Source organism: Sus scrofa, chromosome 2 (genome assembly GCF_054392235.1).
Source record: "Sus scrofa isolate SSC_HxYL_T2T_F1_AM1 chromosome 2, Sscrofa_HxYL_maternal_Yorkshire_Landrace_v2.0, whole genome shotgun sequence".
Classification (NCBI taxonomy): Eukaryota; Metazoa; Chordata; class Mammalia; order Artiodactyla; family Suidae; genus Sus; species Sus scrofa.
In genome coordinates, this window is record NC_139384.1 from 98,204,587 (window position 1) to 98,229,383 (window position 24,797).

Consider the following 24,797-nt stretch of genomic DNA (forward strand, 5'->3'; position numbering starts at 1 on the left):
TAAAGTCAACTGGCCCAAGCTCTCCTGTGTATTTTTTTTAAGGGTAGTTGTTTTACAGTGTGCCAATTTCTGCTCTACAGCAAAGTGACCAGTCATATATATACATGTATATATGTATACACACACACACATACACACACACACACTCCCTTTCTTATATTTTCTTCTGTCGTGGTCCTATGCATTTCTTTTGCCTTTTTTTTTTTTTTTTTAGGGCCACGCCCACGGCACATGGAGATTCCCAGGCTAGGGAGCCAATCGGAGCTACAGCTGCCAGCCTACACTCACAGCAACGCCGGATCCTTCACCCACTGAGGAAGGCCAAGGATCAAACCTGCTATCTCATGGTTTCCTAGTCTAATTCATTTCCGATGCACCACGAAGGGAACTCCAGGCCTATACACTTCTTGAAACTCTCCTTTCAGCTCCATCCATTCTCCCTCTGCCTTTATTCTGCCCGCCCCCGCCCCCTTTTCTGCCACAGCCTCTAAAAGGTTTGCCAGCCTCCAACCATCCTCCACATCAATCCCTCAAGCCTTTCGGTGCCTCCCCACTGCCTTTAGATGGTTTCAAGAACCTTCCAGATTGCTTTCCGCACCTACACAGGCACCTTGTGCGCAGGTTTGTAGATCACAGTCACGTTCTCCAACCTCACCCCTTGCTGGTCCCTGCCTTGCACTCTCGGCTCCAGCCCCACTGAAGCTCCGACAGAACTGCTCTCTCCCCTCTGCCCTGGGTCCATGGTCCTCTCTCACAGCCGATGGGGCTGCCCCATCTCCTCCCCACCTGCGCACAGTTTATCTGGCCAATGCACTCCCTTTAAATACCAGAAAGTCTCCCCAGGCCCCTGGGCTCTGGAAGATCTCCAAACACTTTTCCACTGCATCATAATAGTACCTCTGCTCGTCTGCCCAACTAGACTGCAAGGTTCCTCAGGGCTGGAACCATGTCTTATGTGTCTTTCTATCTGCAATGAGAGGCTGAGTGAATAAGTGAATTATCAGCCAACCTGCATGTAATCAGTGATGAAACTGAGGCTAGAGTCGACGTAACTAATTGGCAGGAAAGCTGTGAACTGAACTCTGATCCTATCCGCTCAAAGAGGGATAAGAAGGGTCATCTTGGTATAAAAAGAACAGAATATTAAGTTCGCAAGGATTCGGTTTTTAACGGCACTAATAATCACACCTTGTAAAAAAGAGTGTCGTTAATCTTCCAAGGCTGTAATTTATATGCAGTAAAGGCATGGAGAGCAGAATGATTAAATTTGTCTTACTAGCTTTTTCCAAGAGTCTGTTTCTAGAAATGGGTGCACTTGTCTGAAATAAAAACACCTAGGAGAGGTTGAATTTCAAACCTGGTTGGTTTTTGGCAAATATATGTATATAGTCCTGTATGTATGCATATTCTTGTATATATGTATAATAATACACTATTTAAAGAAATATATATATATATGCACACACATTCTTCATTAGTAAATTCCCAGGGTTTGAATAATTTACCTCAGATCAAAAGTTCTTAAATTTCCGAATTTGAAAATGGAGATTCCCAGGCCCTGACCCAGGGTTTCTGATTTAGTAAAGTATTAACAGTTTGAGAAATTGCATTTTTAAAAGTTGAGGTGAAATTCATATAACATAAAATGAACCATCTTGGTGTGTGCAATTCAGTGACAGTTCATTCACAAAGTCGCACAGCCTTCACCTCAGAAACTGCATTTTTTTTCTTTTTAGGGTGGCACCTGTGGCATATGGAAGTTCCCAGACTAGGGGTTGAATCAGAGCTACAGCTGCTAGCCTACCCAACAGCAGCGCCAGATCTGAGCCACATCTGCGACCTACCGCAGCTTGCGGCTACACCGTATCCTTAACCCACTGAATGAGACCAGGAATCAAATCCACATCCTCACAAAGACTACACTGGGTTCTGAACCCACTGAGCCACAACGAGAACTCCTCAGTTTTTAACACGCCACTACTGCAAGCGGTTCTCATCTGGCACACGGAGAGTAACCACCTGAAGTGCTCAGATGATAATGACAAGGAATGAGGAAGCCTCATGAGTCTCCCCCAGGATATAAAAAAATGATTTTTTTCAAAAAACTGTCCTCAACCATCAAATCCTAAAAAAAATCAAATCTTTCCCTCTTCTTTTCACTAAATATAAGTGTCATGCCAAGCAGCCAGTTTATGTCAGGGTTTTCTGTCCTAATGGATTCAACACTTATTTGTTTGGATGCACCCAGTATTTTTACGCTTATAAAGAAGAGCAGTGCTAGGTGAAGTCAAGTGAGAAAACTGGAAAAAATGAATCACTGCTCTGCAAGCAGCCAGATCTAGGGCCTGTTGCCTTGGGTTAGAATCACATTATTATAGCCATTATAGCACATGATTAAATTCTACTTCAGGCAATGAAATTGTCAATAAACACAGAAAAAGTCTCCAGAGGAAGAACTGCAAATGAGGTTTCTTCTTAACAGTCAAACTTTCCTCTCAACGTAAGTGAAACATGATTCTGATAAACATATCATAGCTGCAAAAAGATGTTGAGATCAATCGCTGTTTTCTTTTCAAGGTTTAGAATCAGTTTTCCCAGTTTTAATTCATGACCTCGTTGCTCCAGAGCTGGTTCTGAGTTTAGCTGATTTTACTCAGGGTTGGACTTGTGTGGCAATTCCTGGTAAACTTAGCAATGAGGCTCAGCTGTGACAGGCACCCAGGTTGACTGGTATCTTCCTAACAGTTCCTAGTGTTGCTTCTCTTAAACAACATTCTGCTAAAACAATGCAACACAGAATAAGTTGAATAACCTCACGTGATCAATTAGAGTAGGAAGAAAATTCATGATGACAGAGAAACAAGGACTGACAAATAACTTATAATGTCAGAGCAAACCCTGGAGAAAGTTTCATAAGCTGTAAGGTTGGAGAAACTGAGCTGAAGAGACCAGGGCTGGTGTAACCTGTTTGATGACAAGGAGCCACTGGCCTACCTGGAAAGAGGCAGGAAGGCAGCCTGGGGAAGGGGCAGGGCTAATTTTGGACATGAGCAGTGAATCATTACCTCCTCAACTTCCTATCTGCAGGTAGAGACCACAACTCCCAGGAAACAAGGAGAAGAAAGGGTGCCAGCAGGGCACAGTACCCTGGCACATGCCCCCAAAGAAAAGCCCGAAGATGTGGAGACAGAAAGAGTCTGGTAACCACGCCAAAGATCCAGGCAGCCCGAAGAGGAGGAAATGTCAAATAGCTCAATCAAGTTCTCTAGAGTGGAGAAAACTCAATGCTTACAGGCCATTGGGAAATGAGTGAATTGTGTGCACCAGCCTGACCCCAAGCTACAGATCTGAGAAGGAGTTCACCAGGGGACAGTGACCCGAGGTTAAGAGACAGCCATGCACTCTGGGTGGACAGATCCTCCACTGCTTGCACTCAGAGGACAAGGATAGAGTCGGTTTACAATGGGAACGAAGAGTTCTATTCAGAAAGATTCAGGAAAAGCATGTGTTCCGTGAACAGAAGGGTAGAAATGCAACATGTAGAGATTAGGGACAATGGGATAAGACAGAAGAAAAAGATGAGATGTAGAACCATGGCCGATGGGGTTTAACAAGCATCCATCTCAGCTTGATCTGGGTTTGAATTCTGGCTCTTCCATTTGTTGAGGCGGCTACAACAAAACACCATGGACCGAGTGGCTTATAAACAGACCTGTGTTTCTCACAGCTCTGGAAGCTGGGAAGTCCAAGGTCACGACGCCAGTATAGTCACCTTCTGATAAGAACCCTCTCTGGTTCAGAGCCCAATATTTTGTCACTGTGTCCTCACATGGAGGAAGAGGCTAGAGATCTCTCTGGTGCCTCTTTTGTAAAAAACACTAATCCCATTCACGGGGGCTCCTTCCTCTCTCCCAAAGGCCCCAGCTTCCAACACCACCACATATGAATTTTGGATGAATACAAACATTCAGACCTTGGGCAAATCGCTTAACCTCTTTAACTTGTGGTTTCTTCAATTGTAAAACAGGGATAAAGGGACCCATTTCAAAAGGCTACTAGGAGTTTTACTGAGTCGAACATGACCGACATGAGAAAGTATATAGGAAAAGCACCAGAACAGCCTGGGCATGCAATAAATATTTAACAAGCAGTAGTCATGATTATCACTAACAAGCCTGGAAGAAAAAAGGACTGAGGCAAACAAAGGACTGCAAAGATACTTAAAACATAATGAATAATTTCCACTGGAGATTTTAATTTAATTTAATTTAATTAATTTTATTTTATTGCCTTTTTAGGGCTGTGCCAGTGGCATATGGAGGTTCTCAGGCTAGGGGACCAATCGGAGCTGTAGCCACTGGCTTACACCACAGCCACAGCAATGCGGGGTCCTTAACCCAATGAGCGAGGCCAGGGATTGAACCTGTGTCCTCGTGGATACTAGTCAGATTCAGTTTCTGCTGAGCCACGATGGGAACTCCTCCAGTGGAGATATTAAAAAGCAAAATTTAAATAGCAGAAATGTCCAACTGGTAATGCAGAGAAGCGCCAAGAAGACTGAGAAAAAGGATGGAAAAGTGAAACTGATGACAGAAAAGCTGAGTCAGTAATTCAGCCAAATTAAAGATATTTTTGAGAAATAAATCAAGCAGAACAAAAACAATAAGCTAAAATATGAATGAGGAAAACTTCCTGGAGGGAAAAATAATCACAGCATACAGATCAAAGAGGTCACTGTATTTCAGGCAAAATTAATTTTAAAATATTTTAAAGGCCTATCCCCCACACCAATATAATTCAGAAAAAAAAAAATTTAAACTATGGAGATAATTTTTTAAAGCCTCCTAAAAAGGTTCTTTCAAACAATCTGTAAGCTGTTCCAGAGCACAGAAAAAGATGGAAAAACTACCCATACTATTTTACGTGTGTATAACCAATACGACAAAACCCAAGACAGAAAAAAGAAACCAGCTACTCCCCTTTCACTTTTACATCGAAGCAAATATTCCAAATAAAACCCTAGCAAACTGAATACAGCAGTACAATAAAGATACATGTACATTAAAAGTTGGATTTAGCACTGGGAACTATGACTGGTCACTTATGATGGAGCATGATAATGTGAGAAAAAAGAATGTATACATGTATGTGTGACTGGGTCACCTTGCTGTGCAGTAGAAAACTGACAGAACACTGTATGTACATCAGCCATAATGGAAAAACGTAAAAATCATTATACTGAAAAAATAAATAAAAATGAAATAAAAAAAGTTGGCTTTAGCCCAATAAAGCAAAGACGGTCTCAGATGAACATTTCTCTTAATATATCATAGTGTCAGAACATAAGCTAACTCTATTATAAAGTAATCCCCATTTTTCTCAGTGAAAAGCTCCAATAATTATTTTTACTGACTTGAATAAATAATATATTATGGATATTTATGAAACAATCAACTATGTATTTAAAATATAACTATGTATACACACTTAATATAACAAAAGAGATATACAGATCTTAAAATATTGCTTTTTTTTCTACCCTCACATATCATGAAAAAATTTTATTCCACCTGATCCCACGCATGCCTGACCTCAACATCTGTTGTCACAGGAGCCGTTTTGAGACTTGCAGCAGTTTTCTAGAGCTACCATTTTCATTTCTGAGTACTTTTCAGTCTATGTATGATACATCAATCCACATACATACATGCATTTCAGGAAATAATTTATGCTTAGATTGCATAATCGTGATCTCTACAAAAAAGACTTGTTTTATAAACTTGTAAATTCCAAGTCTTCAAACTGTGAGGTCATTTCCCAGGAATAATTACTAAATTAGTACTAAACCTTAGGAAAAAAAAAAGGAGATAAATTGGGAGTACAAATGAATTTAAAAAGATATTTGCAGTTCTCTGGTGGCTCAGTGGGTTAAGGACCTGGCATCGTCACTGCTGTGGCTCAGGTTGATGCTGTGGCGCAGGTTTGATCCCTGGCCCAGGAACTTCCATGTGCCAAGGGTGTAACCAGAAAAAAGGAAAGAAACAATATGTGTAAGCATACATGTAATACACACATATATGTATATATATACACACACGTACATACACATTCACATATATATCAAATTAATGGTTAAGAGCACAAGCTTTGGAGAAATAAACTATTATGTTTATAAAGTAAAAACAGAACTTGACCAAAAAGGACGTATCAGAAAACAATAAACAGTTCTTGATAATTAAAAAATACGATAGTTGCAATGCATTCAACAGAACGGCTAGAAAATGATGATAAGGAAATTTCTCAAATAGAAAAAGAAAAAGAAAGAAAATAGGAGAGGAAAATAACTAAGAATATTAGAGGATTGATCCAATATCCAAATAACAGGGTTGTAAGGGGAGAACAGGAGAAAGGTGAGATGGAAGGCCAAACAATTCTGAAATAAGGACACGAGGAACTGTCCCCTAACAAAGCATCTGCATTTTCAGATAGAAAGCACTCTACCTGAGGTACTCAGCATAAGGAAGAAACCATGACCTACACTCAAAGCTCATCATAGGGAACTTTCTATGTCTAATGAAAAGGGGGGGAAACCACACACACAAGAGATGAGGAATCAATGATACTGCCGTAATGAAAAAGATTTTCAAAAACTTTCTTTTTTCCTTCTTTTCTGATTTTTTTCTATAACCAACATGTATGCCTTCACTGTCAGACAACTGTTAATACAAAAAAAATCTATAGTTGGAGACTCCAGCCTAGACTTAAATGGCTCTATTCCTTAAATGTCTTCCTAATGTCACGATCAGTCTCTGCACGGATACGGAGAGCCCTTTTCAGAGAGGATGCCTGGGCCACAGAGGTCGCTGGGGACAAACCAGTCTGGGGATTCACTGCCAGCTGCCCTGCAGAGGAGTGAGGTCCTCTCATCCTCACTCAGTTTCTTAGAGCTTGTTTTCAAGCATAGTCCCGGGATGTTTTGATGTCTGAGGGAAGAAGGGGAAGGCTCATAATTCTTTTTCCTTAGACACATTTTTCTATCCATGATCATCATGCCTCCACTCTTGCAGTTAGCATTTATTTTAATCAGGAACTGCTAAGTGCTCCGATTTGTCTCCATTCCATGTCTCGAATGCCACGTCCTCAGCTTTGCCGAGAGATGCTTTTCCTATTGACAGACTCACCTGTGGAGAAGATGAACACCGTGTTGTTCCAGAGCCCGCGGCTTTTTAAGGCGGCAGTGACATTTCCCACTGCTTCATCCATGAGGGACACCATTCCTGCATAGTAATGCCTATTCTTATTCTGGATAAAGTCGTATGGCTTCAGGTATTCTTCGGGGACCTGAAGGGGTTCGTGGACAGACTGGAGAGCAAGGTAGAGAAACAGAGGCTGGAAAGAGAGTTTGTGCAAATCAGTTAAGTGGGCATGGAAGCATTAAACACCAGAGAGAGCTCCAGATTCATCAGCTAATAAAACTAATATTCCGACAACCCACAGATTGGGTTGCAAAGATTTATAATTCATACATCTAAGAAACTTGGATCCAAAACATCTAGAGAACTCATAAGACTCAACCATAAAAGATAATTAACCCAGTTACAAAATGGGCAAAGAATATGAATAGACATCTCTCCAGAGAGGATATACAAACAGCCAATAAACCCATGAAAAGAGGCTCTCCCTCGTTCGTCATTAGTGAAAAGCAAATCAAAATCGCACTGAGGTACCACTTCACATCCACTGGGATGACTATAATTCAAAAAATGGCAAATAAGAAGTGTTGCTAAGGATGTGGAGAAATTGAAACCCCCATTCACTGCTGATGAGAGTATAAAATGGTGCAGCCAGTTTGAAAAACAACTTGGCAGTTCCTGAAATTATTAAACACACACAGAGTTACCACATGAGCCAGCATTTCCGTTCCTAGAGGAACGAAAGCATATATCCACATAAAAACCTGTACATGAAAGTTCCCAGTGGCATTATTCACAATCGCCCAAAAGTGGAGACAACCAAAATGTCCACCAATTGACGAATGGATAAACAAAATGAAGTATATTTTCAGAAATATACAGCAATAAAAGGAATATGATCCAGCCATAAAAAAGAAGGAAGTACTGACACATCCTACGACAGAGATGCACCTTGAAAACATGAAGTGAAAGAAGCCAATCACAAAGATCACATTTGCATGATTCCATTTATATGAAAAGGCCAGAAGAGGCAAATCCATAGAGACAGAAAGTAGATTAGTGGTTGCCTCAAGCTATAGGGAGTTGTCGGGGAGAGGAATGATGAATGATGAGTGCTTATAGGTGTGAGACTTTTGGGGGTGCTGAAAATGCCCTAAACTTAGATTGAGGTGATGGTTGCATAACTCTGTGAATTGACTACTGAGCTGTGTGCTTTAAATAGGTGGATTTTATAAAAAATAAAAGCTTGATTTCTAAAGTGGCCTAGAAGTCTCTGATCCAAACAATAGTAATAATACTGATAATTCTGTCTCATGAAATAACTCAAAACCACCTTGTTATACCCACTATATAGGTAAGCTAATGGAAGCCTAGAAAGGTTATATGATTTGCACCAGCTCACATTAGTTAGAGCAATTTCCTATTGGAAACCTCACTATTGCAGTATGGATATGCACCGATGGACATTTAAGTTTTTTGCTTTAGTTGAAAAATAAGTTCCCACCTTTCAGGAAAGGGCTAGGAACTTTTGATGTTTTTATGAGAAAACAAGTGAAAAGTATGCCTTGTTAGTCTGCTCTAGGACTAAACAAAAGGCTAATTTAATTCCCCAGAAACCAAGGAGTGTGCCACACTGATTCTATTTTGCCTCTTACACCAACTTACAGCATTTAAAATTAGTGGTATTCTGGGTTTGTCTCTTGCTTTAAATTGAGTCTTTCTGAAGGCACTCTCTTCATCTTTTTTTTTTTTTTTTTTTTTTTTTTTTTTTTTTTTTTTTGGCCACACCTACAGTATGTGGAACTTCTGGGGCCAGGGATCACACCGGTGCCACAGCAATGACCTAAGCTGTAACAGTGACAATACTGGATCCTTAACCCACTAGGCCACCAAGGAATTCCCTACAGAGTTGAAAACCCTCAAAGAGACAATAACTGGTTCAACCCAAGAGTGAAAATACAATTCTGTCAAAGTATTTGAGGCATAAATAAAGTACGATAAATCTCATAATCTAACGGAGAAAAGTTAGAATGCAGACTGGGAGGCGGGCTCATATTTCTTCTTTTTTTTTTTTTTTGCTTTTGCTTTTTAGGGCTGCACCTGCAGCATGTGGAGGTTCCCAGGCTAGGGGTCGAATCAGAACTGCAGCCACCAGCCTTCACCACAGTCACAGCAAGACAGGATCTGAGCCGAAACTGGGATCTACACCACCACTCACGGCAATGCCAGATATTTAACCTACTTCGTGAGGCCAGGGATCAAACCTGTGTCTTCATGGATACTAGTCAGGTTCTTAACCTGCTGAGCCATGAGGGGGACTCCAATTTTCCACTATTGTTGACAAATTCTTTGAGATTATATATTATATATCCTTGTGATAGACTAATGGGTAGACATACATAGAACTCAAAGGGACAGCCAGGATAGTGTTTTTAATTCAGATCTTTGGAACTTACAAATACCTCTTCCCCCAAATAAAAATGTTCCAAAATTGCTGTTAAATAGCAAAGTCCTCACTTTAAAACCTATTTAACTGAGGAGGCAGGTGATGGAATGACAACCGTGATAAGGCAGACCCTTGCCTTCCTTTGTACATTATTTCCATGGGAAAACATTCCAAATTCCAGCTCCAAAAGGCAACGCTAACAGCTCTGACACGGCATCAGCTCTGCCTCTGCTGCCCCTTGACACACACGTGTTCATGTCCAGCCACGCAAGTCACCCGTCTTACTCCAGACCATGGGGAAGGGGCTCTCAGCAGATACCCTGCCCTGGTGGGAGGAGGGACCCAGGGCTGAGATGTCCGGAGGGGAAAGGATGAGCAGGGGCATCTGTGACCCCATCCAGGCTGTGGGGGTACACGGTGGGAGCTGCCAGCTGGGTCTTCAGCATTAGCCCACACCCAGCCACCAGCCATGGTCTGGCTGGGGAAGGATTTAACCTTGGAAGGCTACAACAATTGGCAACCCACATAAAGTTTTAAAAATCAGGTAATGTCACATAAAAACCTGTGTTATTAATTATTATTATTCCCTTGAAAAATCACAGCTTCGGATAACTCCATGCCCACACTCCATCTGACAACAAATGGCTGGAGACACCCCACTTCCAAGGGCTCTCCAATTTTCTACCTGAACAGCTTCACTTATTTAGGGTAGTGGCCTGACCCACATAAATATGGACCCTGGTCTGGATTCTCTATAGGGGCAGGGGTGGAGAAATGGGAGAGGGAGAAAACAGGTTCACCAAGGTCACTGTGGGTGATGCAGCAGCTCCTGTGGCAAAGGAGAGGAAGGGCAGGTAATTTCCAGCCAGCAAGTGCCCCCTGGAGGTGATGGCTGGGGAGGTTGGGGGAGCAGAGTTCTCATAACCACTAGGGGAGGAAGGAATGGTTCTGGGACCATCATTAAAGGGTCTTATAGGGAGTTCCTGTTGTGGCGAAGGGGAAGTGAATCCAACGAGGAACCATGAGGTTGCAGGTTTGATCCCTGGCCTCGCGCTCAGTGGGTTAAGGATCTGGCATGGATCTGGCGTGGCTGTGGCTGTGGCATAGGCCAGCAGCTATAACTCTGGTTGGACCTGGGAACCTCCATATGCTGTGGGTAGGGCTCTAAAAAGCAAAAAAAAAAAAGGGGGGGGAGTTCTTATAGATGTTCAGTATGGAAATCATTCTGCTCACTGTGTTAAATGTAGTTGAAAATTACCTGAAAATCGTTCGCGTAACTATTGCTTCGTGACTAAAGACATGACCATTGACTCTGAGGGATTAAAATGATAAAACTACCCCCTCCTCATTTGTACAGTGGTCAGACTTCTGTTAGCCCAACCAGAAGGGGCATAAGCGAGGAAGTGAAAACAACCCCTGAGGGATGCAGGCTGCCCTGACCTGTGACTGTTACTGGCCCCGCAACCGTCTCGTGCTACCTGCTGACTCGATGCTAGTAACTTACAAGTAAAGGTGCTCCTTGAACAAAACACGTTGTCTTTTTCCCCATTTCGTCAGCGGTGATCTAGGGCCATTTAGAGTAAGGGCAAACAGCCTTGCTCACATGGCAGGATGGTCTGGGTCACCAGGAGGCAGAATGATAACAGTGCAGCCCATTTCATAAGGTGAGGAGCCATGGACCACATTTTAGAGTACTTCCACCCCATATTGTAAAAATAAAGTTTCAGCTGTCACAAGGTGAATTTTATTCATGGAACAACTCATCTGACAATAGCACTAGATGTGAAACGTTTCTATTCTACTTTTAAATTTTAAAAAAAAAAGTTAAGAGTACTGTTCTTCGTACTACACAGTGGCCCAGTGGAAAGAACAATTAACTCGGGTCCTAAGGTTCTCCACCACAGATAGGAACCGTCTGCAACCTCTTTTCCTAAGGCCCTCCCAGTAAACAGCTGTAGCCAATTTCCCCACAACCTCAGCTCACTCTTCATCTACAGCAACCTGCTGCCATCCTGGGGGTGGGCTTCTTATTACTATGCTGTCAACGGACTTGAATTCCAACCTAAGGATGCTTTGGCTTTTGGAGACTTTCAGGCCTCTTCTGATCTTGCTGACACCTGATTCAAAATACTGGCGGCCTGGACCCGACTTTGATCTCCGTAGATCTCTGGGTTTGTGCGGGACCTTGATCTCTCTCTTGAACTTTCTTGGGTCTAGATCTCTGCTCTGACCAACTCGCTCACAGTGGCCACCTGTACACTAACCCTGGCTGTACCCCTTTCAGGTTTAGGAGGTCTATGTACTGGAATCCGAAATGTGATTCACAACCAAATGTTTAGGTATGACGTAAAAGTATGACATTATTACCTAAAGTTATTAGTGTATTTTATAATGTGCTAACGGAGGTCCCTGGTGGCCTAGTGGTTAAAGGATCTGGTGTTGTCACTGCTGTGGCGTGGGTTCGATCCCTGGCCTGGGAACTTACACATGCTATGGATGTGGCTGAAAATAAAATAAAATAAAACAAAGAATCAAAAGAGACCTAGGTTAAAAAAAATAATACAATAAAATAATAAAAAGGGGCTACGGGTTCATTTCTCATTTCTATTTTTCTTTAGTATATTTTCCTAATTTAAAGTATACTTTTTTTTTTTTTTTTGTCTTTTTGCCTTTTCTAAGGCCGCTCCTTGGCATATGGAGGTTTCCAAGCTAGGGGTCAAATTGGAGCTGTAGATGCCAGCCTACACCGGAGGCACAGCAACTTGGGATCCAAGCAGCATCTGTGACCTGCACCACAGCTCACGGCAACTCCGGATCCTTAACCCACTGAGCAAGGTCAGGGATCAAACCCGCAACCTCATGATTTCTAGTTGGACTCATTAACCACTACGCCACGATGGGAACTCTAAGTATACATTTTTTAAAAGCACATGGCATATTTTTAAAGTGTTATTCTATCTTTGACTTCCAAATTAACATTCCTTTCCAAATCGTGGCAGGGAAAAGTGTCTACTATTAGAAATTCATTAAAACGTTTAAGAAGCTGCTAGTAGATGAGGTGTGTGAGAAAACATTTATTTTTATTCTTTGAAATTTTGAGGGGGGCTATTTTAACAAAGCAATATTTTATGAATGTGTTACTTTCACACTGTAATGTCAGTACTAAGGGAATTATCCTGTTGAAAATGAGCAAAGACACTCCTTCCCAACACAATGGTTATTAGCAATAGCTCTCTGATTCCAGCACTATGTTTCTGTTGCAAAATAGCTCCATATGCTTTTCCTCCTCAAATGCTCTTTAAAAGAGACACATTTTGGGAGTTCCTGTTGTGACTCAGTGGTTAAAAAACCCGACTAGCATACATGAGGACTAGGGTTCGATCCTTGGGCTTGCTCAGTGGGTTAAGGATCTGGCGTTGCCATGAGCTGTGGTGAAGGTCACAGCCACGTCTCGGATCCTGAGTTGCTGTGGCTGTGATGTAGGCAGGCAGCTCCAGCTCCGGTTGGACCCCTGGCCTGGGAACCTCCAGGGTATAGCCCTAAAACAACAACAAGACAAAAAAATAAAAGAGACACATTTTAAGTCAGCTTGTGGTACTTTGTATCTCTTTAATGATTTTCATCTTAGAGCAAGTTGCTTATGTTAGTCTGGATACAGCACGGAGAAATGAGCACAGAATTAGATTCCACATTGAAATAAAATGATGAAACTTCTGGAACTAGTATGCTGCATCCTCTTGCTGAGGAGTGAAAATGTAAACAACTGCACTTGCTGTCTGAAAGTTTCTGGGGCTAATACTCGGCTCTTGATGATTTCATTCATGTCTATGTTTCACACTTGACTTTGGGGATGCTGAAAAAGCTGGATATTGCTTCAGAATATCTCAGGCACTGGAGGAAAATGACCACCCATCACCTGGCAATTTCCAGATTGTTACCTGTGAGCAGTACCATCCAAGTCACACTAGTTTGGGTGTCTTGTGGGCTCTTAAGGTCTCCAGTTTTCCTCTATTCCTGCGTTTTCCCACTAGACCAGTGAAGACAGCTGTCCCCCCTCCCTCACCAGGAATGATTTCACCCCAGGTGCCTCCTCTTAGCTGCTTAAGGTTACGGGCACTGTGAACGAACACTCTATTGTTCCTTAATGGGAACTAATTTTTATTGTAGACATATTCTAGTCATTGCAAGATTAATGTTCTATTGTGAACCTGTAAAGGGCAGATGGCTTCTGCTTGTCCCCGTGCTTGAGGGGAATCAATAGTGGCTATACATTAGAATCACTGGTGGGAGGTAGGGGTGGAGGAATAATTAAATACCAGTGACAGGGTCCTACCCCCGACCAATAAATCACAATGTCTAGACTCACTGTTTCTTACAAGCTTTCCAAATGATCCCAATATACTGTGGAGCGTATGTTAGAGCCATTAAGCTGAATCATACACTGAGGCTTATACTCTCTGGTCTTGATATGGACAGTGAACCAGGGAGGCTTGTTAAGTGCATTGAGCTCTGGAGTTAAATGGTGGGATTTGGGGGGGGGGTTGCTTGTTTGTTTTGCTTTTTAGTAGCACCTGCAGCGTGTGGAAGCTCTCAGGCCACGTATAGAACCCATGCCACAGCAGTGACCTGAGCTACAGCCGTGACAATACCAGATCCTTAAAGCCAATGAGCCACCAGGGAACTCCTAAACAGCAGCATGGTTTTAAATTCTGATTCTGCGACCTTGAACAAGTTACCTCACTTCTCTAAGCCGGTTTGCTATCTGTAAAACACTGCCTATCTCAAACCTCAAAGAATAGGACGGGGATCACAGTTCCCTCAAGACTTTACCTCATTCTTTGGGTTGTTTTTTTTTTTTTTTTTTTTTTTTTTTTTTTTTTTATTTTCCCACTGTACAGCAAGGGGGTCAGGTTATCCTTACATGTATACATTACAATTACATTTTTCCCCCACCCTTTATTCTTTGGGTTTTTAACTGCATCAATAACATGCCAAGCATAGAGAAGAAAACTGAGAACTTAAGCCAATTAGCTAGCAGGTGGCTTTCTAACTATCTGAATATTGGTTTAGATCTAGATTTTAAATCTGTACCTATCTACCTATTTGGAAAAAATGTTCCAATTTCCTCTGTGTTCCACAGCAAGCATGGCCCCTCCAAGAGGTCAGCATGAAAAGAGTAATAAAACGTGAAAAGTGGGGCAAAGCTGGGGACAGATACGAGGAACGACATTTAATGTGAGTTAGAGTCAGCAGAGCCAGAGCCAGGGAGAAACCATATCAACAAGGGAGTCAGCAGCCAGGTACCACATCTGAACAGGTATATAAACAGGAATCCAAACTGCGATCTGCACTGAGGACCTTCAGGAATTACCCAAGAGGCAAAGCACAGGAAATTGGCAAAACCAGGTAACACTGGACATTTCGGTGATTTGCTGTGTTCTGATCCTATTGAAGGTCTGATTTCAAGGGCATGTGAACATAATTCTTTGTAAAGCCATATTTGAACCCAACATCTGACAACACAAATATCTGACCCAATTTTAAAGGCATTTATGAGCTAAATCCAGAGAACCCAGCTTAAACTTTAACTTAGGAGGTCAACCCTAGATTAAACAACAACAACAACAAATGTTAAGGCTATGCAGACTCTTTTCTATTTTTACCTATAAAGACGTCAAAAGATTTCAGCATATGCTATATACAAACAGCTTCAGGATAATCAGTGTAAAAAACAGGGCCATCAGTGTGCCAGGTTTAGAGCTTAGAAGACTAAATATTATAAGGAGGTCCATTTTCCCCAAGTTGTTCTACAGATTCAGTGAAATTCAAATCCAAGCAGGAATGGCCAGCTAATTATAAAATAAACCTGGGAATTCAGAATATCTAGAATAACCGAAATAACCTTGGGGGAGGGGATACAAAGTTATTCCCTTGCCCTGAACCTAGGATTTCCAGATGTCTTAGGAAGTTTGCCATACCAATGCCTCATCTTGTAATAAGCCTATCATTTTTTAAGTAGTCACTTTACTCATTATTGCATGTGCACATAAAACACGAAAATACTAAAACTGTGTTTGTACCAAAGCACTGTATTTACACTGTTCCTCAAAGTGTGACCTGCAGCAGGAGTTTATCACCCCTGAGGAGTTTCTTTAAAATGTTCACATATGGATTTTTCCCAGGCCTAATAAATCAATTTTCAAGATAGGCTCCAGGAATTTCTATTTCTTTCTTCTTTCTTTCTTTTTTTGGTCTTTTTTAGGGTCACACCCACAGCATATGGAGGTTCCCAGGCTAGGGGTCCAATCAGAGCTGCAGCTATAAGCCTGTGCCACATCCACAGCAACACAGGATCTGAGCCACGTCTGCAACCTACACCACAGCTCATGGCAACGGTGATCCTTAACCCACTGAGCGAGGCCAGGGATCAAACCTGTACCCTCACGGATCCTAGTTGGTTTTATTAACTGCTGAGCCATGAGGGGAACTCTAGGGGTTTCTATTTTGAACAAGCCTCCCAGGCTGATACTGATGTATTCTAAAATTTGAAAGTGACTCCCTTAGAATTTATTAGATTTTTCTTTAAAGGGCGGTGGCCTTTTCCCGTATTCATCTAAAGAGATGCTATCTTCACATGATTTTGATATCAGTACAGAAGCAAGACTTACCTTCTCTGGTGGATGGTTAGTTATGAGGGCTGTAGCCCTCTCAGTAAATACGTTTGTTGAATACATATTTTTATATCCAGTTGCAACTTCTTCACCATCTCGAAAATCAAGAGCACATCGTGTGACATTCAGAGCATTGATTAACGTACAGCGCTCATGGGAATAGTAATCTTCACTACCTAGAAGGTAGCCTACAACGAAAATGGGAGATGAAAGTAGTCAGCACAGCATAAAACTTGTTAAACAAACGAATGTTTCAGCATTTAATTGCCTAATGCAATTGATTACTCATGACAAGGCTAATCAAATGACAAGGCTAATCAGAGAACCATTTCTTAACATCTCCATATTTGCTAGCAGAAAGCATTAAACGTCTATTGTGCAAAGATTCAAATCCATTCCCCCGCCAAGTCTTTAGAACCCAAGCTCTATCATGTAACTCTCAAAGTGGGTGATTCCAAGTAAATATGTTTTTAAAAATCAGAGTTTAAATTCCGGAAAGGTTATGACAACTTAAACTTTGAAAGCTATCTAATGGCTGAAACAGCATAGGGTTAATGTGATTTGTTACAAGTTTTTTACTCTGAAGTCATCACATAGACAGGATTCAAATAACATAGCTATTGACCTTGGCTGACTGGCTTCAAGGTTATTTACAGACGTGGCTCTTGGAAGAATCATCTTTAGTCAGATGCTGACACCCACTGGTGAAAGACACAAACCTTTCCACACGGCATCTCTATACAACAGAACCAAAAGAGCAAAATAATGGGCAGTGTTGAAATGAGATTTTTCTACCTATGGTGATCTCCATTTTGCCCCAAATTTAAATGGCATCAATGGCCTATCCCACAATTTAGACTGAAACATGGGAAAAATGGCTTTTTTCAACTTTAGTTGTTTCTGCGAACGTTCCCTATTTTCCTAAAACATTGAAATAAGCTGTGTTGCATGTTGTATGATTCTACTTACATGCAACATTCAGAACAGGCAACTCTATAGAGACAGAGGCAGGTTAGTGGTTGCCTATGGCTATTAGGGTTGGGGAAAATGAGGAGTGACTGCTAATGGGTATGAGATTTCTTTTGAGGGGTGACGGAAATGGTCTGCATTTGGACTGTAATGACAGTGACACAGCCTTGTGAGCTTATTAAGAATCAATGAATTGTACACTTTATAATTAGGTTAATTGTACAGTATGTGAATTATACATCGATAAAGCAAACTATTACATTTAGAATGGATAAACAATAAGATCCCTTGTTTACTTACAGCACAGGGAACTAAATCCAATCTCCTGGGACAGACCGTGATGGAAGATAATACAAGAAAGGGAATGTATATACATGTATTACTGGGTCACTCTACTGTACAGCAGAAATTGGCACAACATTGTAAATCAATTATACTTTGATTAAAAAAAATTTTTAAAGAAATAACTGTGCAAGACTCTGAGCTATCTCCTGACAATACTGCTTATTAATATTAATGAAGTGATAAAACTGGCCTCTTTCCCCAGTTCTGAATATTCCCTATAATCCCAATTAAAAGTCTGACATAGCTTACATAGTAAATGGATTCTTTTTTTTTTGGTCTTTTTAGGGCCGCACCTGCAGCATATGGAAATGTCCAGGCTACGGGTTGAATCGGAGCTGCAGCTGCTGGCCTACACCACAACCAGAGCGATACCAGATCTAAGCCGTGTCTGCAACCTACACCACAGCTCACAGCAACGTCAGATCCTTGACCCACTGAGCAAGGCCAGAGATCGAACCCGTGTCCTCATGGATATTAGTCAGGTTTTCACTGCTGAGCCATGAATGGAACTCCCAGATTGATTTTTTATTAATTTCCTCCTTTTCCATGATTCAGTAAATTCAAGGTCTTGAATATGATGAGCACTTTAGTCTTAACTCTAAATGATCTTTTCTCTGACATGTATAACAGAAAAGGAAAACCAATGTGTTTGCTAATTAATATGTAATAGAAAAACAAATGTATCCATGAAAATAGTTTTGGCCCTTATTTGGGTAATTAGAGGGGTCAGGACACTGGTGTTCTATTTGGAATTAATAGCTACTGGAAACACCTTGAGGAAACACTTCAAGTTCTTTATCTGTAAGTATCAATTGTTTTCTATCATTTGTGAAAACATATGCATAGGAGATACTTGATTAAAAATGTATGAACTCAACAACAAAAAAACAATCCAATCAAAAAATGGGCAGAAGACCTAAATAAAGGTTTCTCCAAAGAAGATATATGGATGGCCAGGAGGCACACGAAAAAATGCTCAACATCACTAAGTATCAGAGAAATGCAAATCAAAACTATGAGGTACCACCTTGCACCAGTCGAATGGCTATCATTAATAAGGCTACAAATAACAAATGCTGGAGAGGGTGTGGAGAAAAGGGAACCCTCCTACACCATGGATGGCAATGTAAATTGGTACAACCACTATGGAAAACAGTATGGAGGTTCCTCAGAAAAATAAATATTGAACTGCCATATGATCCAGCAATCCCACTCCTGGGCATATCTAGAAAAAAAGGAGAATTCAAAAAGATACATGCACCCCTATGTTCACTGCAGCACTACTCACAATCGCCAAGACATGAGAACAACCTAAATGTCCATCAACAGATGAATGGATTATGAAGATGTAGCACATGTATACAATGGAATATCACTCAGCCATAAAAAAGAACAAAATAATGCCATTAGCAACATGAATACAACTAGAGATTAGCACACTAGGTGAAGTAAGTCAGAAAGAGAGAGACAAATACCGTATGATATCACTTATATATGGAATCTAAAATATGACACAAATGAACCTATCTACAGAACAGAAACTGACTCTCAGACATGGAGAACAGACTTGTGGTTGCCAAGGAAGAGTGGAAGGGGGAGGGAGTGGGAGGAACTGGAAGTCATGGGTTAGTAGATGCAAACTATTACATTTAGAATGAATAAGCAATGAGGTCCTACTGTAGAGCACAGGGAACTATATCCAGTCTCTTGGGACAGACCATGATGGAAGCTAATATAAAAAAGGGAATATATACATATATACTATGTATAACTGGGTCACTTTGCTGTACAGCAGAAATTGGCACATCATGGTAAATCAGCTATACTTTAAAAATGTATGCGTTATAAATATTAAGAAGTTAACGCAAATAGGATTCCAGAAACAGAACTCTTTATTACTATCATAGAATTATCTCTTCACATATTTGGCCAAACTGATACATGCAGCCATGTGACAGTTACGTAGAACTTTTCTCCTAACAGTGGTGCACAAGTCTGAACTTACATGCTAAGCCTATAAGAAGACGGCAGCCTATGCATTTTGGGAGAACGCAGAAACTACCTTTTGGATAACTCAATCTCTGGCTGCTGTATTTAACAACTTTGAGATATAATTCACATGCCATACAAACCACTCATTTAAAGTGTACAATTCAATGGCTTTTAGCATACTCACAGGTTCATGCCACCAGGCACAATCATCTGGTTGGTTTTTGTTGTTGTTGTTGTTTTTGTCTTTTTGCCTTTTCTAGGGCCACACCCGCAGCATATGGAGGTTCCCAGGCTAGGGATCTAATTGGAGCTGTAGCCACCGGTCTACACCACAGCCACAGCATCGAGGGATCCGAGCCACGTCTGCGACCTACACCACAGCTCAGGGCAATGCCAGGATCCTTAACCCACTGAGCAAGGCCAGGGATCGAACCCGCAACCTCATGGTTCCTAGTCGGATTCGTTAACCACTGAGCCACAACGGGAACTCCTAAAATGACGTTTTTGAGGATGCTGTCCACCTTACTTTTCTCCCAAAGGAGAAATTTCCCACAGGTCTAAAAGCCAGAAACTGCTTTACCCTTCCTGAACATCTGGTTTCCATTTAACTTAGAAATAATGTGACTCTTATACACAGCATTTTTTTTCCCTTTTGCTTTAGACATAAGAAATTTCACATAGTAGAAAACTGACAGAACACTGTAAACCAGATAGGATGGGGAAAAAAATCATTTCAAAAAGAGAAAGAAAGAATTTTCACATCTCAGAGTTGAATGTGAAGTCCACCTATAGTCATGCAGTTTTTTCTCATAAGCTGGTGTCAAGCAACTAGTCCATCTTTTTCTACTCGGCCTGATTTTTTATCCTACTTATTTTTTGAAAATTTATGTTTGATGTGTGTTCCTTTTTGGATATGGCAGGTGGCAAATAAATGAAAAGACAGGAAGGAGGGAGGGACGTAGCTAAACAGCTAGACAAATACAATAGAATATCTAGCTCGATAGAAAGTAAAATATGAAAAAGAACTTAATAGAAAGATACATAGCCCCTGGCAAGATAAATAGGTTAAGACATGGTTTGTAACAGGTTTAAAGAGAGCATATTTCAAAACAAACTGTAGGTTTTACACTTATTTTTATAGGGCTATCAAATTCACAATATACTTCTTATTTCTTATTACCATTTTTATTTACCCTTCCATTTAATTTATTTGCTCTATCTTCCCCAATCTAGTGATTTCAAAAACAGAGCTCACAGCAGAGGAGAAAGATGCCAATGGAAAAGAGTCTTCTTCACCATTTCCAGGAAAAAAAAAAAGGAAAAGAACCCTTGAACACAGTCCCTAAGGGAAAAAAAACATTCTGAATCTTTGTGAGGGAAATATTCTCTCATTGGGTTGTGCCTGGAATGTTTTAAAGAAATCAGTCTGTACCCCCTTTTGGTAAGAAGATTCTCTAAGTGTAGAGCGGTCTCTGACGTGGAAGTAGCAAACACTTCAGAGGCCCCGTGTGGTGTTTAGAACCCTGGCAAAGGTAACTGCCTATCTGTCCCACCATGAGCTGTCACACCATAAACACAGCCATGTTTAGGGCACGGCATCAGAAAGTGGCCCCATGGTGGTGCTGATTCACCCTATGCTCAAGTTTCTGGTTACTTCATTTGATTACACTTGGGTACGTTTTATGAGATGGATGCATTTGGTCCAAGTTGTTAAAGAAATGTGCATTTCAGAGTTCCTGTCGTGGCTCAGTGGTTAATGAATCCAACTAAGAACCATGAGGTTGCGGGTTTGATCCCTGCCCTTGCTCAGTGGGTTAATGATCCGGTGTTGCCGTGAGCTGTGGTGTAGGTCGCAGACGTGGCTCGGATCCCTCAATGCTGTGGCTTTGGCGTAGGCTTGGCAGCTACAGCTCCAATTAGATCCCTAGCCTGGGAAACTCCATATGCCGTGGGTGCAGCCCTAGAAAAGGCAAAAAGACAAATAAATAAATAAATGTATGTATGTATGTATGTGCATTTCCATTACCAAAGTAAGTGTCAAATCCTCGGCGAGTTGGAAGACATTCTTTCCGATACATTCCCAGATGCCATTTTCCGACCATATGGGTGGCGTAGCCTGCTTCTTTTAGAAGCTGGGGCAGGAGTTTTTCATCCAGAGGAATGCAGCTGGGCTGACAGGGCCAGATTATTTGATGCTGTAAACCTGTGTGGATCTTAAAAGAGATAAACATAAAATTATGGCGTAATGATGTTGAAACATTCTAAACAAGCAAAGTATTTGCCTAAATTTTTTGGGCATATCTGAAGACTTGAAAGTTTTATTCTATTCCTGTACTGGTTAAAGACATTTATGAAAGGCATTCTTCTCATTGAATCATATAAGGTAATAGGTATAAAAAAAGGATTTGAAAGAAATGAATAAAAGCACTCTAACAAATGTAAAAGCGTCAACAAATATTTATCAAGAAACGATGTTAGAAATCATTGTTTTCACTTCCTAACTCAAAAAAGTAGCCATAACATGAAGTGAATCTATCAAGGAAAAAGTGTTCCAATTTCTATGCACATCTCGGTGTCTGATTAGAAGGAACTTCTGTAATCTTTCTTTTTTGGGGGGGCCGCACCTGAGACATACGGAGGTTCCCAAGCTAGGGGTAGAATCAGAGCAGTAGCAGATGGCCTATACCACAGCCACAGCAACACAGGATCCAAGCTGCATCTGTGACCTACACCACAGCTCATGGCGATGCTGGACCCTTAACCCACTGAGCAAGGCCAGGGATCAAACCTGTGTCCTCATGGATACCAGTCAGATTAGTTCCAGGTGAGCCATGATGGGAAATCCTTCTGTAATCTTTCAAGATTTGATTTTTCTTTTTCTTTTTTTGGCCTGCACTCACTGCACATGGAAGTTCTCAGGCCAGGGATTAAATCTAAGCCACAGCTACAACCTATATCACAGCTGCAGCAACACCAGGTCCTTAACCTGTTGTGCCACAGCAGGAACTCTAAGAGTAGATTTTTTTAAAGGGTATGATGAAGGTATGATTTGCATTTCTTATCCCATCTTATGTAAACAATAGTTTCAAAACACAGTGACTAACTTTTCCCTGAAACGCCCCCCCCCAAAAAAAACGGCCATCTGAGCCCTAGATTGGGAACAGCTCACACAAGTATGCCCAGGGTGCAAGCAACACACGATGAGCTTGAAGAAAGTATCACGTGCTGGGTCTTGGTGTAATATTAAAATAGAATATCCAGGAGTTCCTTTTCGTGGCTCAGCAGTTAACAAACCCAACTAGGGTCCATGAGGATGTGGGTTCGATCTCTGGCCTCGCTCAGTGGGTCAAGGATCTGGCATTGCTGTGAGCCATGGTGTAGGTTGCAGATATGGCTTGGATCTGGTATTGCTCTGGTTGTGGTGTAGACCAGCAGCTACAGCTCTGATTCAATCCCTAGCCTGGGAACATCCATATGCCATGGGTGCAGCCCTAAAATAGCAATCAATAAATAAATAAAATAGAATATCCACAATTCTATAACATGGCTACTAAAATAACTCTCCTTTTTCCAACCACATATCTGTGAGGGGCTGGATGTTCTTCAAAAACTTTTACCAAAACAACATACGGTTGACCTTTCAACAACTGGAGGTTAGGGGCACTAAAAGTGCGGTTTAAGTGCAGTTTAAAATCTGAGTATAACTTTATAGTCAAGCACATCTGGCGATTCCACCATCCACAGGTCACACAGTATTGTGGTGCATATTCAGTGAATAAAACTGACGTGTGAGGTGACTCTCACAGTTCAAACCCATGTTGTTCAAGGGTCAGCTGTACTGCACAGACTGAATGCAGAAGGAGATGCAACAATCTAGCTATCCTCCATCCAGAGAAGACATGTACAAAAGTATAAAGCAATGTTAGTCTTCTCACATCATTCTCTTGTTTTAGAAAATAGACTTATGTGCCCTAATTATTTATATTCATATGTAATGGAATTATTACTGCTATTTCTCAAAGAATAAAAACTTTTTTGAGTTTCTATTTTAATTTCTGATACAGTATTTTGAAAGGTATAACCACATAAACATAAGCTCCTTGGGGGCCTTAATTTTTGAGCATGTATAGAGGTCCTAAGACCCAACAGTTTGAGAACTTATGCCACGTCTGATAGTGATCATTGTTATGAAGAAAATAGAAAGGGAGAGAGTGACAGAGGTGATTCTTTAGAGAAGGTGGCAAAAGAAAGCTTCTTTGAGGGTTGGGGGAGGGAAGGATTGGAGTTCGGGATTAGCAGGTGCAAACGAGTATATATAGGATGGATAAGCAACACGGTCCTACTGTCTAGCACAGGGAACTGTATTCCAGATCCTGTGATAAACCCTAGTGGAAAAGAACATACAAAAGAATGTGTCTGTGTAAAACTGAGTCACTCTGATGTACAGCTGAAATTAATACAACATTGTAAATCAACTATACTTCAAAAAAAAAAAAAAAAAAACCTTCGTTGAGGAGGAGATACTTGAGCAGAAATCTGAGTAAAGGAAGACAGTAAGGAGTTCCCGCTGTGACACAGTGGGTTAAAGAATCCGGCTGCAGTGGCTTGGGTTGCTGTAGAGGCTCAGATTCGATCCCTGGCTGGGCACAGTTAAAGGGTCCCGCGTTGCCACAGCTGCAGTTCAGATTCAATCCCTGGCCAGGGAACTTCCATATGCCGTGGGTGTGGCCATGGGAGTAAAAAAAAAGAAAGAAAAAACAAGAGAATAAGAGATAGGCAGGCAAAAATCTCAGGCAGAGCAAACTAGGCATAAGGAATAAAAAGTGCAAAGGCCCTGAACTTGCTAAGAAGGTCTGAAGGCTGATGGAAATGAGTGTGACCGTTGTCTCAGCTCTGGTGCTAATGAATGCCACTGCACGCACTGCTGGAGCACAAGGTGGCAGGGGCGGGGCCTCCAGGGGCTTCCCTCCTTGTCTTCCCAGCCCTTTCCCTAAAAAGCCACTCCCCAGCCACACCTTGTCCTTGCTTAGCCACGGAGGTGTTCTTTGTGCAAAGTGCAGTTGGGGTCTCACATCTAACTCGACACCGATGCCAGGTTTCCTTAGCCCTCTCTGAGCGCCCCTGGTTTCCCTAGAATAAATGGGGCTCTGTGGACACCAAAGGTTGCCAGGACCCAATCTC

The 24,797-nt window shown here is 41.4% G+C and overlaps 1 protein-coding gene across 6 annotated transcripts in view; it reads right to left on the bottom strand.

Moving 5' to 3' along the window:
- The window catches only part of ARSB (arylsulfatase B), a 163,345-nt gene that overhangs the window by 123,686 nt on the left and 14,862 nt on the right, over positions 1-24,797 (bottom strand). For all 6 annotated transcript variants that reach the window (XR_014838112.1, XR_014838113.1, XR_014838111.1 and 3 more), the window contains exons 2-4: positions 21,643-21,829; positions 16,308-16,498; positions 7,182-7,389 (exon numbers count right to left, since the gene is read on the bottom strand). Coding sequence is in view for 2 of the 6 variants with exons in the window: in XM_021084478.2 (XP_020940137.1) it covers positions 7,182-7,389; positions 16,308-16,498; positions 21,643-21,829 (586 nt within the window). In the remaining 4 variants the exon portion in view is untranslated. The remainder of the gene's footprint in view (positions 1-7,181; positions 7,390-16,307; positions 16,499-21,642; positions 21,830-24,797) is intronic.